This window comes from Podarcis melisellensis (genome assembly GCF_964234715.1).
Source record: "Podarcis melisellensis genome assembly, chromosome: 6".
Taxonomy (NCBI): Eukaryota; Metazoa; Chordata; class Lepidosauria; order Squamata; family Lacertidae; genus Podarcis; species Podarcis melisellensis.
The window spans coordinates 10745909-10760848 of NC_138538.1; the positions used below are offsets into that span (position 1 = coordinate 10745909).

The following is a 14940-nucleotide window of genomic DNA, read 5'->3' on the forward strand; positions in this document are numbered from 1 at the left end:
AAGGTCAAAATTGGACTTACTTATGGTTAGAGTATCCCTAAACTTAATTTGGCTGAACACTGGACTGGTCAGGAGATTAGGCAATGGTTGTCTTGATATTCTGTGCCATTACATGCTTTCTTAAAATCCACCTCCAGCCATTATCAGACACAAAATAGAGGAACTGATGAACCGTTAGCCTGATCTACTGGCTGTCCTATTTCTTCCGCCTTAGACCAAGCTCAGGAAATGAAATGGTGTAATATATTAAAAGAAGGATAAGTATCAGATGTTCTTGAGTTGACTTGACAGGTTTCCATCACCTAAAGAACTGGGCTTTTAGGGGAAAAGAACCTTTTTGAAAAAGGAAGCTGAAAATATCACTTGAATGTTAATAGACCCTGATGAGATCATAGAAAAGATTATTGAATTAAAAAAACAAAGCAACAACACGTTTTTAGCCAGCTGTATGAGTTTAAAGATTAACTTGCTGTTTGAAGACGACTAAGTGAACATATTGAGCTGTGTGTGTGTGTGTGTTTGTGTGTGTGTTATATATATTCTCTCTTTTAGCTGTGCAGTACAATTGCACCCCCCCATTTTTTCCTAATGAAAACCATTTCACCACATTTTTTAGGATGATGAAAGATACGAACAAGCAAGTGATGTTCGGGCGCAGCTCAAATTCTTTGAACAACTTGATCAAATAGAAAAACAGCGGAAAGATGAACAAGAAAGGGAAATTCTAATGCGCGCAGCAAAGGCAAGTGCTTTGTTGTTGCTTTTCACCCCTAATAGATTGACAAGTGTTGCATTTGACGTTGAAAGAGCCGCGGTTCTTTTCTTCTCCTGGCTGTGAAATGAGACGGGAGGCTCCTCCTAACCCTAAATGCCACACAGTGTGATACTGCTCTTTTGCATGCTGTCTTTAGTCCAGAACCACAAAAGGACTGTATGTCGAGCTTCATCCCCCCCCTTTTTTTTGGGGGGGAGGGTGTGTCAGTATCCAACATCATCCAGAAGCCACTCCCAGCAATTTTGGTAATCGCCCCCAGCAGCACTCTGGTAGAGCATGAGGCTCTTAATCTCATGGATTCGAGCCCCATATTACAAAAAAGATTCCTCCTGCGTTGCAGGGGGTTGGACATGGTCCCTTTCAACTCTACGATTCTGTGAAAACAGCTGGGGGATTCTGGTGTGGACGGGAATACCTCCTCAGGTCTAACCAGGCTCCTTGGATCCCAGCCTAGAACTGTAACCCGCAAACTGAAGTGGAAAACGCTTTGTACTCCCTTGAATGGGGAGATTGAACCGAATAACATTTTGCACTCTCAATGATGGCTCAAAGAGAAGCAAAATGCCCTATGCAAAAGCTTTTTGTAAAACCAGGCACAAAAGGGGTAGCGTGGAACCTTCTGCTTTCTCCTTATGGAGGCGCAAATCCAGTGCTGCTTGGTTTGAATCTGGACTGAGCCACGAAACTCCCTGGGTGACTCTAGGCCAGTCACAGTGGGTGATATCCAAGACTGCGTTAGTAGAGTTCCACTTGCACCATGCAACTTCCCCTTCCTCTCTTCTCCCCAGTGGCGTAGCATGGGTTGTCAGCACCTGGGGCAAGGCAAGTAATTTGCACCCCCTAACCTGTGGATTTGCGCCCCCTAACCCGTGGATTTGGCCCCCTAACCCTAACCCCCAGATGTTGCGCCCAGTGCGGCCCCCCTGCACCCCCACGCTATGCCATTGCTTCTCCCTGCGCTGCCCCCCAGATCATCCTGCAGCCCCCAGGAGCAGATTTTGTGGGTGTGCAGGGCCTGCAGAGGAAGAGAAAATTCCATTGCACAACTGGAAATTTTACGCATGTTTCTCAGCCCACAGGGTTGTGAGGATGATAATAATAATAATAATAATAATAATAATAATAATAATAATAATAATAATAATAATAATAATAATTTCCCCAGCCACTCTGGGTGGCTCCCAACAGAATACTAAAAATATGATAAAACATCAAACTTTAAAAACTTCCCTAAACAGAGCTGCCTTCAGATGTCTTCTAAAAGTTAGTTTTTTATTTCCTTGACATCTGAGGGGAGGGCATTCTACAGGGTGGGCGCCACTACCGAGAAGGCCCTCTGCCTGGTTCCCTATAACCTCACTTCTCACAGTGAGGGAACCACCAGAAGGCCATTGGAGCTGGACCTGACTGTGTCCAGGCTGAACGATGGTGGTGGAGATGCTCCTTCAGCGGATAACCCCCTGTATGCCACTCCCGGATCCTTCACGGAAGAGCCAAGATACAAGTGTGAAAAATAAGTAACTGCTAGACTTCATTGCTGTGTATAACGGAGAGGCCAGCAGCCTGTCTCCTACCCAAAGCGTGAGACCCATTGAGTTCCACAGTTTGCTAGGAGATCAGAATACTTTTATTAGGTTCATTGGATCTGAAGTCCTCCGGACACCAGAAATCACCAAGGAATTATCAAGAGGAAGGGAAAAACCCTCCATTCAGACTCCTTTCTTTCTTAAATAGAACTAAGCCAGAGCTTGAGGTGGGTGCCTGGGTATTTGGCTGGATCCAGTCTGTTTCTTCCCCACTCTCCCAGCCACCAGTGTGGTAGCTCATCATCTTAAATTTGAAAATCTGAGCATGTGCTAGTGTTGGACTAGGACCTAGGAGACCAGGGTTCAAATCCCTACTTGGCCATGAAGCTCTGTGGGCCAGTCAGTTCCTATAATCCTCAGCTTTCTCACCTACCTTACAGGGTCGTTGTGGAGATTAAATGGGGGGGGGGCATGTATACCACCTTGAGCTCCTTGGAGGATTAAGTGCAAGATAAATGCAATAACTAATAACTCATTAATCTATGTTTGGAATATAGTTAAAATACAAAACATATGTTATAGCCAAGAACACATTTTTAAAATGTCTCTGATTTATTCTCTTTTTTTTCTTACTTTGTCTCCCCCTCTCCTTCTCCCTGCTGCCACTTTGAAATTCTTCATCAACACAGTCTCGATCTAGACAAGAAGACCCAGAGCAGCTTAGGTTGAAACAGAAAGCCAAGGAGGTATGGTTTTTTTCCCCAAACCACCCGTCGTATTTATCATCTCAGTGCTGCATTTGTTACATTTTCACCTGCGTAATAATGACTGCGTTCCAAAACAAGCACAGGAGAGAGTAAAAACACAGAGAGAAACGGTGACTTTTTCTGTTTTGCCAAACACAGATGCAGCAACAGGAACTAGCACAAATGAGACAGAGGGATGCCAACTTGACTGCCTTGGCTGCAATAGGACCCAGAAAGAAGAGGAAAGTGGATTCCCCAGGCTCTGGATCAGGGACAGAGGTACAAGACTACAACTCTGTTTGTACATCATTGGATCCTAGACTTCTGATAGCTCTGGTACAGTTTCAAACTAAACTGAAATTGGAAGCACATTTCACTCTTGCCCAAAACAGATTTTCTTGTTGTGGGTGTAAGAGTTAGAATTAGCCACCCCAAGTTTAACAAAGCGTGTACCACCTATGCAAGTTGCAAGTCTCATTGCTGGTACACTTTCCTTCCCCACTGCTGCACATCTTTTAATTACCCTTGGGTGCCTTTTGCTATATATCTTAAATTTCTTTAAACCTATCTGCCATGTTACAACTGTGTAAGTTCTGACAGGCATAATATTTTAAGAGGCTTTGCTGTTAAGTTTATCTCAATGTCTTTGGACTGATAATTTCAAGATGTGTTGGAGCAGATTCTTCATCTGTCTTTTCTTAGTGGTGCAGAATGTGCAAAAAATAATAATCTTTCTTGATGTGAAACAGGATATAAAGTTGGCATTTTGTGTGTGAGATGTAACCTCTGGAATGCTTCATAATGGTTGTAGTTCCCTTAAACAAAGGGTTGGAGCCTCAATATATCTGATCTGCAATTCCAGATGCCTCACAGAAAACCTTTATTAATATAAAAGGAGATATCTCTGCCAATTTGTTTTCTTTATTGCTGTAGCAGCAGTGGAAGAAAATGGGCTTTGAAGTTCATCTTCTTCTGCATAGCTCTTGACAAAAATAATTTTCATGTTGCAGGCTTTCCTGCGAATAGCAATTTGGAAATACTCATTGAAACAAGTTTCCATTTTCTCTTCTAACAGAGGCTTTAATTACAGGCAGAATTTGAGCAGATGCACTCGTCTAGTTCTGTAGTGTGTATTAGTGGAACCTGTTGAATTCCTGCCTGGGGCAGAGCAGCAATTGCACAGTAGTAGACAGTAGTAGATGGGGTGAGCTCCTGTTGCTCGGTCCCTGTTCCTGCCAACCTAGCAGTTTGAAAGCACATCAAAGTGCAAGTAGATAAATAGGTACCGTTCTGGCGGGAAGGTAAACAGCGTTTCCGTGGGCTGCTCTGGTTCGCCAGAAGCGGCTTAGTCATGCTGGCTACATGACCCAGAAGCTGTACGCCAGCTTCCTCAGCCAATAAAGCGAGATGAGCGCCGCAACCCCAGACTCAGCCATGACTGGACCTAATGGTCAGGGGTCCCTTTACCTTTTTCACAAAGGCCAACAAAATTTATTTTGGCACATGGGGTAGAAAATCCCATAAGCAGCTCTTTCCCCTCCCTGAAGTAAAATATACAACAGCAATGAATTAACTAATTTGTTGCCCAAAATCAGCTGCTTGAGGTAGTAGTCTCACTTTTTTTTTTTACAGTAGGACTGGCCCTGGTTGAAGGCACAAAGTGAAAGTGCAGAAGCTGATAAACCTATCTAGAAATATCTCTGCAAAATTCCCCTTTTCTCGAAGCTGCAAGTTTCTCTGGCGTGTGTTTATATTGTTAGTAGTAAATATTTTATAAATCTTACATAGCTTTTATAAATCTGAAAAGCATTTACATAGGTTTTATAAATCCATTTGAGTCCAAACACCCATATCTAAAAGGGCACTGCAGTGAATTCCATGGGACTGTGTCTGTGAAGTCCTGGGGAGAAGGGAATTGAGTTAAATCAAGCTCAAAGCTTACTTAATTTTAAAAACTTAAGTTGCGTTCTCAGCAGCAGTAGCACCTAGAAAGATGTGGAAAAATAGGGAATGCAATAAAATTATCATCACTCAAACTTGGAGCAGTGATCCAAAATAGCATTCATTGTGTCTAAGTCCATTAGGTGTGCTGAGCAAATTTAGAAGTAAGCTGTGTTAAGTTGGGCTTACTCCTTAGTTACGTCTTTTTAGGATCGGAGTCTAAAACAACTTACTTCCAAATCTTACCAGTAAACTTGCTCTCAAACCCTATCAGTCAGAATAATAATAATAATAATAATTTTTACTATTACTACTACAATTTATATACCACCCTTTATCCAAAGATCCCAGGGCGGTGCACAACATTAAGAACAATAATTTATGTAGCATAATAAAAAACAGAATACACAGCATAATAATAAAACAATCATGATAACTGCCCCCCCCCATATACATTTAACAGACCATAGATTATTTAATTGCCAAAGGCCTGGGTAAAGAAGAATGTTTAGTTTTTATTGAGCAATAGCACCTACTTCCTGATTAGAGGTGCAGAAGTGATCTTCTTTTCTAGTTTGTTTAGGATCAGGGTTTCTGCCTACCGTTAAAGAGAAGGACTTCAACATACCCATTGCGTCATTTTGGAAGTCTGTGTCCAGCTGCTCCATGCTGTAGTCCACAATCCAGTGGTGGGTGGTGCCAGGGGCAAAAATGGGTGGAGCAATGGGTGTGAAGCTTTCTTTCTTTGGTACAGTGTAAATGGGAGGTTAATGTTCACACATCTCTCCATTCAGGCAAGCAAGAGTCTTAGCACAGTGCCAGCCAGGCAAAAGCAGCTGAGGACCCGGAGCAGTCTGGGGGAGGGAACATGGCTTAGCAAGAGTCTCAAAGGCCAGTCAGAGATTTCTGGAGGGTCCCCTTGGACCCTGGACTGGATGTTCCCCATACCTGAGTATGGCATTGGTCATGAAGCCCTACCACAATTGTTCATCTCCAGGGGCAGGTCACTGCTAAGTGGACCTACATTGCTGTGTCTGAAAGCAGTTTCATTTAGTTCCTACATACAGTGGTACCTCGGGTTAAGTACTTAATTCATTCCGGAGGTCCGTTCTTAACCTGAAACTGTTCTTAACCTGAAGCACCACTTTAGCTAATGGGGCCTCCTGCTGCTGCCGCGCTGCCGGAGCACGATTTCTATTCTCTTCCTGAAGCAAAGTTCTTAACCCGAGGTACTATTTCTGGGTTAGCGGAGTCTGTAACCTGAAGTGTATGTAACCTGAGGTACCATTGTATTTATCTAAGGTAGATTTAAAATACTGTGCTGGCTATTAGGATCACACACACACAAACCTTCAGGCATACAGTAGAACCTCGTGTTACGTAACGTCCTCCTTGCGAACGCTTCAGGTCATGAGCTCCGCTAACCCGGAAGTAGATGCTCCCGGTTGCGAACTTTGCCCCGGGATGCGAGCGGAAGTTGCGTGCTGGCAGCACGGCAGCAGCGGGAGGTGCTATTAGCAAAAGCGCACCTCATGTTACAAGCGGTCTCGGCTTAAAAACGGACCTCCGGAACGAATTAAGTTCATAACCGGAGGTACCACAGTACACATGAACATTTGACTTCATATGCCCTTCAGTATATGGAATCTGCTTTTCATTCATTAGAAATTCTTGTTTGCATATCAGCAAACCGTGATCAATTTAGTTACCTTAGTTTAATCTGTTACTGGATAGCCAAATGTCCTAAATCGAAGCTTTTGTTTGCTTAATTAAGAACCAGCTGCTTTGGATCTAAATGACTCGCAGCTGTACAGCTGCTGCTTTTAACCTGAGCTCCCCTTGTCTCTCTCTTGGTGCATGCACACATGTTGGGGGCGTTTTTCTTGCAGTTAAAGCAGTACAGTGGTGCCTCGCAAGACAAAATTAATCCGTTCCTCGAGTCTCTTCGTCTTGAGAAGCACGGCTATTAGTGGCTTAGCGGCTATTAACGGCTTAGCGGCTTTAAGAACAAGGAAACAAACTCGCAAGAACTCACAAGACGTTTCGTCTTGCGAAGCAGGCCCATAGGGAAATTCGTCTTGCGGAACGACTCAAAAAACGGAAAACTCTTTTGTCTTGCGCATTTTTCGTCTTGCGAGGCATTCGTCTTGCAAGGTACCACTGTATTACCAAAACTGGTTCCGATCAGACTAGCGTGCTGATAATCCAAGGATTGTCGGACCTTAATAAGTCACCTGTAAGCAAAGCAAAAAAAGGGAAAGGGGGGGGGGAGCCAAGAAAATGTAATTGCACAATTAGCTTGTGGATATGATTTTCAATATCCGAGATAATGTCAAAAACCCAGGTTTTACCTGGACAAATTAATTTGTTGCTCTAACTGTGCAAATTCAGCTGTTTGAGCATTTCTGGGAAGCTTAAAAATATATTGTGACAAAATTGCCTGATTAGCTTAAAGGCTCGCATAATATGCCTCATGGCATTCTTCGCCATGACCCAGTTTGACCCCACGAGTGACTAAGAGGTTCTTGCGCTATTCCTTCTCTCTGCCTCTCTTCACCGCACACTCCCTAGAGTTATTGAGAGGAGCCATCAAACAGGATGCTCCTTCTGCATAGTTTTAGCTCATACATGAGGAGGCAGCCCTTGAGTCGGTATTTGGGCAGATATATGCCATGTTTCTCAAGCCTTTTGGGCTTCGTTTCTACTTTTAAGCACGTTGCTTTCTGGAAGGGGGTGGTCCTGTCTAAAGCAAGGGGCTTGGAGTGAAGAATTTGGCAGGGATAGATTTGAGGTATGTGAGCCTTTGGTCACACTGTTAGACGAGGCTGCACATTGAAGAAGGAGGGGGTAGATGGATCATGATCCTGGGGGCTGGAGTGGTGAATGAATGGGACCCTGTCCCTACAGTGTATCAGGAAAGGACGAGCTGAGAATCAAGAAGGTCAAAGAGTGGGAGGACAGTACCAGTGTGCGCTAAAAAAAAATTCCCAATATTTTTCTCAAATATGACCCTGCTAAGGCAAATAGTACTAAACTGCAGCTGCTCAGTTTGTGCAAAATGCAACTTCAACTTGTACACCAATTAGCAGTCTTTCCAGGTGGTATATCTCCCTTGGTTCTTTTTCTTCTTTTTAATATAGAAAAATCAGAGCAGAGACAAATTCTCTGGTCTGTATATGCCACCTGCTGGTCTCAGCTCATTACTGCCTCTCCACATGCATTCCAAGACAATGAGCAGATGCTGCAAAACCTCCTGTCTCTTCTGATTCCATAACTCACTCCTATTATATGTTTTTGTTAAGTTGACTTGCCTTTTAGTAATTATTTTACGAAACAAAAGCTATGTGCTGCTTCTGTAGTCTTAATCTGCGGATGAAGGGCGGTATGCAAATTCAATAAATAACAACAACTACAACTACAACTACAACTACAGCAACAACACAATATGAGAAGTGATGTAATCTTAGTATATGACTTCCAAAACTGTGCCATTATAGCCCCAGCTGTTCCTTTCACCCCCTTTTAAAAAATACAGAGCTTTTGCTAAATAGTATACTGTTAAACAAATTCGCCCTCAGTCATCGATAATTATGTTTATTGTGGGTTGGAGCAGTTGCTCCTGCCTGACATTTACCGTATTTTTCTGTGTATAAGATGCCCCCATGCGTCACAAAAGCCAAAAAGCATCTGCTCAGTAGCCAGCAAGCACATGCACAATTGCCGCAGCATAAGCCAAGCCACAGCAACCCTTGCCGTAGCCACCAATCACCAACCCAGTCGCCGCTGTCAATCTTCTGCTCACGGCTGCAACCAATCGCCCGTCTCCCTCTTTGCACTACTCATGTATAAGACGAGCCCCAGTTTTGAACATTATTTTACACTAAAAAAGTTTGTCTTATACACGGAAAAGTACAGTATTTGCAGAACGGTCATGCTCTTAGCCAGAAGGGCTGTGCTCATAAAAGGCTGTAAACATGGGGCGGCAACTATTTGAATAGTTTTTCATATCATAAGCTGGTCACTGAAGCTGGCTGTAAACTACCTAGGTTGGTTGAAAGTGTCCGGTTGGCTGCCCGGGATGTATAGAAGCTGAGATGTGGGTGGAGGCCAGGGACTGAGGGAATTTTTTGCACCTTCCCCAAACAACTGTTGGTGCCTCAAGCTCGCCTTGTGCTTTGTGGCTTTTACAAGCACATCTGCGTCGGCTTCGAATGGGCTGATATCTTACAGCACAGGTTCAATGTCTTGCCACATCAATACATTCAGTTTATAATGCCAGTGATAGCGATAACCAGAGCTCCCCAGTCTCTGACCCTTAAATGACTCCGGCACTTGGAGGTTGAATTGGCCATCTCTCATGGATGCTTTAGCTGAGGTTTCTGCATTGTAGGGGGTTGGACTAGATCAGGCATAGGCAAACTCAGCCCTCCAGATGTTTTGGGACTACAACTCCCATCATCCCTAGCTAACAGGACCAGTGGTCAGGGATGATGGGAGTTGTAGTCCCAAAACATCTGGAGGACCGAGTTTGCCTATGCCTGGACTAGATGACCATTGGGTCTCTTCCAACTCTACAATTCTATGATTCTAAGTGCTATAGATGCACTCATAGGTAGGCCTTTGCTGGGCGATAACATCATGAAGCATTCTCACTATCGGGGTGGCGGCGTGGGGAATCATCCAGTAGTTGCAGGACTCCATTCCCTGAAGACCCGGAAATTGTTATGTGGCCTCATTTACCTTGTACATAATGCTACAAAAATGAATGTTCTGTGCTCGTTAAAAAGACACCCCAGAGGATCGAAAATACAGAATGTGCCTTAGTTTTCCTCCGGCTCCTGTGTGGATTCCGTGTTCCCATGATGCTTTGGGTGTCTGGCGACAGAAGTACCCTGGATAATGCTGCCCCCATGAGTGTGTCTTTATAATGACTTATGAAACAGATGTTGGTCCGCTGATGCTAAGGCAGACTTGCATCATTCTAAGAATGGTTCAGTTCTATGTCAGCAGGTATTTAATCTGTGCTGTTCATGTCTTTAGCGTTCTGCAAAATTGCATTAGCCTTTTACCTGCTGTCTCTATTCCCCACTTTATTTCTGTTTTAATGGTTTTAATTATTTCGCATCACTCTTTTTATTGTTACAAGCCACCTTGCACATCTCTCTTGATACACAATGTTCAGGGTAGAAATTACTCCAGTAAAACAAACAAACAAACAAATTGACCACTACGCGAGGTGGGATAAAAGTCCAGAGGTCTTCTAAAATGTTGATGGATGCTCACGCACCCTGGAGCCAGTCTGGTGCAATAGTATATAAAGTGTTGTTTGTTTTAGGTAGGGCCAAGCTGAAACCTGTCCATTTAGAGAGCCTTGAGCCAAGTCATTTGTATTACCATAAAAGTCCTGCAGAGAGTCCTGCGGTCTAATCACTTTACTGGGTTGTTGTCAGGATAAGAAATGAAAGCTACTTTACTGAAAGGGGGGCTGCAGAAATGGCAAGGAACCTAGAAGGCATTTGCATAAGAGGCAGCAAACAGGAACTGCAGGTGGGAAGAACTAGCTATAATAGCTAACAACAACAACATATTTATAAGCCACTCATCTGACTGAGTTGCTCCAGCCACTCTGGGTGGCTTCCAACAAATTAAACACAGTAAAACATCAAACGTGAATACTAATAATAATAATAATAATTTTTTTAAAAAAATTATATTCTGCCCTCCCCAGTCGAAGCCAGGCTCAGAGCAGCTAACAACAGTAAAAGTAACACAGTTTACATAAAATCACAATCAATTAATTGAAATACATTCTAAAATCAATTCATTCTAAAATCAATTCAGAATCAAATTAATGGCAACCATTGGGCTAGAGTTCTATGAGTTAAAAACTCCCCTATCCAGTCCTTCCTTCAGGTGTCTTCTAAAAGACAAGATTGTTTATTTCTTTGACATCTGATGGGAGGGCATTCCACAGGGCAGGCACAACTACCTGTGTGCCTGTATGTTTCTGAGCACAATTCAAAGTGTGATGCTGACCTTTAAAGCCGTAAACAGCCTCAGCCCAGTATACCTGAAGGAGCGTCTCCACCCCCATCGTTCAGCTCTGACTTTTAGAAAACGTCTGAAGGTAGCCCAGTTTCGGGAAGTTTTAAATGTTTGATGTTTTGTTGCTTTTTTATATATATTCTGTTTGGAGCCACTCAGAGTGGCTGGGGAAACCTGCCAGATGGGCGGGGTATAAATAATAAATAAATTATCATCATCATCGTCATTGTCATCATCCCAAGAGGGCCCTCTGCCTGGTTCATTGTAACTTCACTTCTCTTAGTGAGGGAATTGCCAGAAGGCTCTCGGAACCTGGACCTCAGGGCATGGGCTGAACGATTGGGGTGGAGATGCTCCTTCGAGTATATAGGGCTGAGGCCATTTAAGCTTCCCATTCCAGACATAGAGGGAACTTTCTAAGAGATTGTTGTTGTTTAGTCGTGTCTGACTCTTCGTGACCCCATGGACCAGAGCACCCCAGGCACTCCTGTCTTCCACTGCCTCCTGCAGTTTGGTCAAACTCATGCTGGTAGCTTCGAGAACACTGTCCAACCATCTCGTCCTCTGTCGTCCCCTTCTCCTTGTGCCCTCAATCTTTCCCAACATCAGGGTCTTTTCCAGGGAGTCTTCTCTTCTCATGAGGTGGCCAAAGTATTGGAGCCTCAGCTTCAGGATCTGTCCTTCCAGTGAGCACTCAGGGCTGATTTCCTTAAGAATGGAGATGTTTGATCTTCTTGCAGTCCATGAGACTCTCAAGAGTCTCCTCCAGCACCATAGTTCAAAAGCATCAATTCTTTGGCGATCAGCCTTCTTCATGGTCCAGCTCTCACTTCCTTACATCACTACTGGGAAAACCATAGCATTAACTATACGGGCCTTTGTCGGCAAGGTGATGTCTCTGCTTTTTAAGATGCTGTCTAGGTTATTCAGCTATACTGCTAGCTCAGAGAACTAACCCATTGCCCTGTTCACACACACACACTGTATTCCACATAGCTTCCGCCACCACCGCCGCCAATGCTTCTCTGAGGGCTTGGAAAATAAACTAACTTCTCTTCTTTGCGTTTTCAGGGATCCAGCACGAGTGTGGCAGTGCCAGGTAGCTCTGGAGTCGGAACAGCCAGGCAGTTTACACGGCAAAGGATAACGCGGGTGAACCTCAGGGACCTCATATTATGTTTAGAAAATGAGCGAGAGACAAGCCATTCACTATTGCTATACAAAGCATTCCTTAAGTAAAAAAAAGTGGAGAACATCAAGGTATTTTTGGCGGAGAAGACACCTGGGGACACTTTTTTTTATATATATTTGCAGATTACGCCTTTTTGTAACGAGCATATGGGATACTGTTTAAAAAAAACACCCACCCCATCAACAAAGCATCACCACCACTCTGAGACAACGACCTCTTTACAAGGAACCGTTTTCTAGTCCCATTTATTATAAACTCTTTGGTGTAAGAGAGAGATCCCTTTCTTTGACAGTAAGGAGACTTGCAAAGGCCTGAGGAGTCGATAAGAGGACAATTTAAAGTTTAACTCATCTCTTTGATTGAGTGGCCTTCTTGCCAAACAAGCCATATTATAGAGACTGATGGAACCGTTTAGCAAATAACCAGCTACTCTGTGTCAGATCCTGTAGCAATTTCAACATTAATTGTGCATTTTAGTTCAGTTTTACTTAACGAGATCGATTATATAGGTATATGTCTACAGCAGATGACCTCATTTTATTTTAGCTTTTAAATGGAGTCAGTTAGCAAAGCGAACTGATTTTAATAAATATTTATCTTTTCCTGCCCAAAATTGTTCAGATCCTAGATTACACTTAATTTTAAGCGTAACCTCAATTCTTTTAATCTTGTTATTATCGCTTATTAGAGGCAACCCCCCACTCTGAAGGCCCACAAAGGAGGGTTACTTCTGAATGTTGTATCAGCATCTGTAAAAATAGAAAAAGAAAAAAAAGAAATGCATTTTATTTGCTATAGTTTGTAAAGCTGTAAAGTTTAAAACAAAAAATGGAAAAAGGAAAAAAAGAAAAAACCTTTTCAGCATAAATATATTTTACTTGCACTGTGTTTTTTAGCGAAAGTGAAAGCTTAGATTAAATAAAAATCAAAGTTGAGAGGAATCATCAAAAAAGACAGTTTCTCAGTGTGAAATCAAGTGTTGAAAAATGGTTGGTGTATTTTGTCAGTAAATGTACATAATTTTTGGCACATAACATTAAAAAAAAATGGCTATGTAAACTATAATTATTTTGCTAAAAGACTGTATGCAAGCTATGGGCTTACTTTAAAGACGTCCAGAGCAAAATTCCCCTCTTTGTACCTATTTTTTTATTACAAATATACTAATTGGTTCTTTATATTTTCAGAGGTTATTGTATTAAATTGTCTATTGATAGTACTTTTATGACTGTAAATATGTCGGCTTTCTTTGTGTGAACTCTCATGTTAGATTTTAAGGGCAGGGGCCACCGTGAACACTTTTTGCGCAAATCCTGTTGAAACGAAGGGAGCTCTGCGACATGAACTGGCATTGGGTTTCAGCGGAGCCTTGTGCGAGAAGCGTTTCCGGCGGATTGCACCTTAACTCTTTTTGTGTGTAAACTGAATGCTGATCAGTATTTTTATCAAACACCCTACAAACTGTTACACCTTTTTATTTCGTCTTTTAGGGAATAAAAATCCTGTCTTTCCATTTTATTTTCATGTAAATTTTGCACAGTTCCTTGTTCATATGTAAATATTTTACTTTCAGAAATGAAGTTTTTAATTGCTATTGTTTTATATAGGATTGAAAGAAAATTAACTCCTTTATTAAAAACAAATTTATCTGTATCTGTGTATGTATTTTTGCTCTATAAAAATACTTCTGTTTCTGGATTTATTTAATTTCTCCCCACCCCGTCCCTACACTGCTACCCCAATCCCCTTTAAAAAAAAAATATTCGAAGAAATAACCTCTCTTGGTTTTAAGCAGTGTTGGGAAGATAACAATTCATCAGGGTGATCAGTGCCTGAAATAAAATTACAAACTGTATGCCAAGGAAACTCAGCTTCTGCACTTGGAATAAATTATGCTAGTTATATAAACCTGCAAATATGTACTTTGCCTAATCAGTTCTGCGTCTAAGATTCAGCTACTGAGGTATAGTGGTTAGAATACTAGATTTGGGAGAAGGGAAACTGGGTTCAAGTCCCTATATCAGCCTTTCTCAACTCCAGCTTGTAATCTGTAGACTGCATTTCCAGTTGAAGTTTCTGAATTTTAGAGCACATTTACAAAAGTCCAATTCAGATGTCATCGGAGCATGCAGTATTTGCTGTACTGCCTGGGCTTTGGGGATTTCTGGTTCCAAACAGCAGGCTGGGCATGGCTGCCCTGCTAAGTGACCTTGTGCCACGTTTTTCCAGCAGAATAGCTGGGGAAATATTTATGCCAACCTGAGCTCAGGGTGCAACGGAGGGAGATAAATCCAATAGGTAAGTGTGATGGGATGATGAGCTGCTTGTGCGTAAAATGCAAGTCCCTCAGAGTTTGATCAGGTTTTCAAACCTCTGCCTGTGACGGAGCCCCTCCGGCATGGCTGCGTCAATCGCTAGTAGAATCCGAAAGTGGTTGCTTTCGGAATCGTTTCCAACATAAAAGCTCTTTAACGGAAACACGTCTTCTGGACTCTCGGCGTGACAGTTTCCGGCGAGGAGTGGGTGTCCCTATAGGAGGTCCTGAGACCTCCCCACTGTTTTCGCTGGAAGCGTCTCTGAGCCATCCCTCCGACTCACTTTCCCTTGGAGTTCTTGCTCGCCCTCTACTGGTTCCCTCTTCCGCTGCTACTTCTCTCTCAACCTCAATGAGCCTTTGCACCTCCGGTTCTTCCGATGGCAGTTCCCTGACAGTAA

At 42.8% G+C, this 14940-nt stretch overlaps 1 protein-coding gene across 3 annotated transcripts in view; it reads left to right on the top strand.

Moving 5' to 3' along the window:
* TAF4 (TATA-box binding protein associated factor 4) overlaps positions 1-13878 on the top strand; it is a 75795-nt gene extending 61917 nt beyond the window's left edge. For all 3 annotated transcript variants that reach the window (XM_081916685.1, XM_081916686.1, XM_081916687.1), the window contains 4 exons: positions 617-742; positions 2991-3047; positions 3207-3326; positions 12105-13878. In XM_081916685.1, coding sequence (XP_081772811.1) covers positions 617-742; positions 2991-3047; positions 3207-3326; positions 12105-12272 — 471 coding nt within the window. In that variant the 3' untranslated portion in view covers positions 12273-13878. The remainder of the gene's footprint in view (positions 1-616; positions 743-2990; positions 3048-3206; positions 3327-12104) is intronic.
* The last annotated feature ends 1062 nt before the right edge of the window (positions 13879-14940 follow it).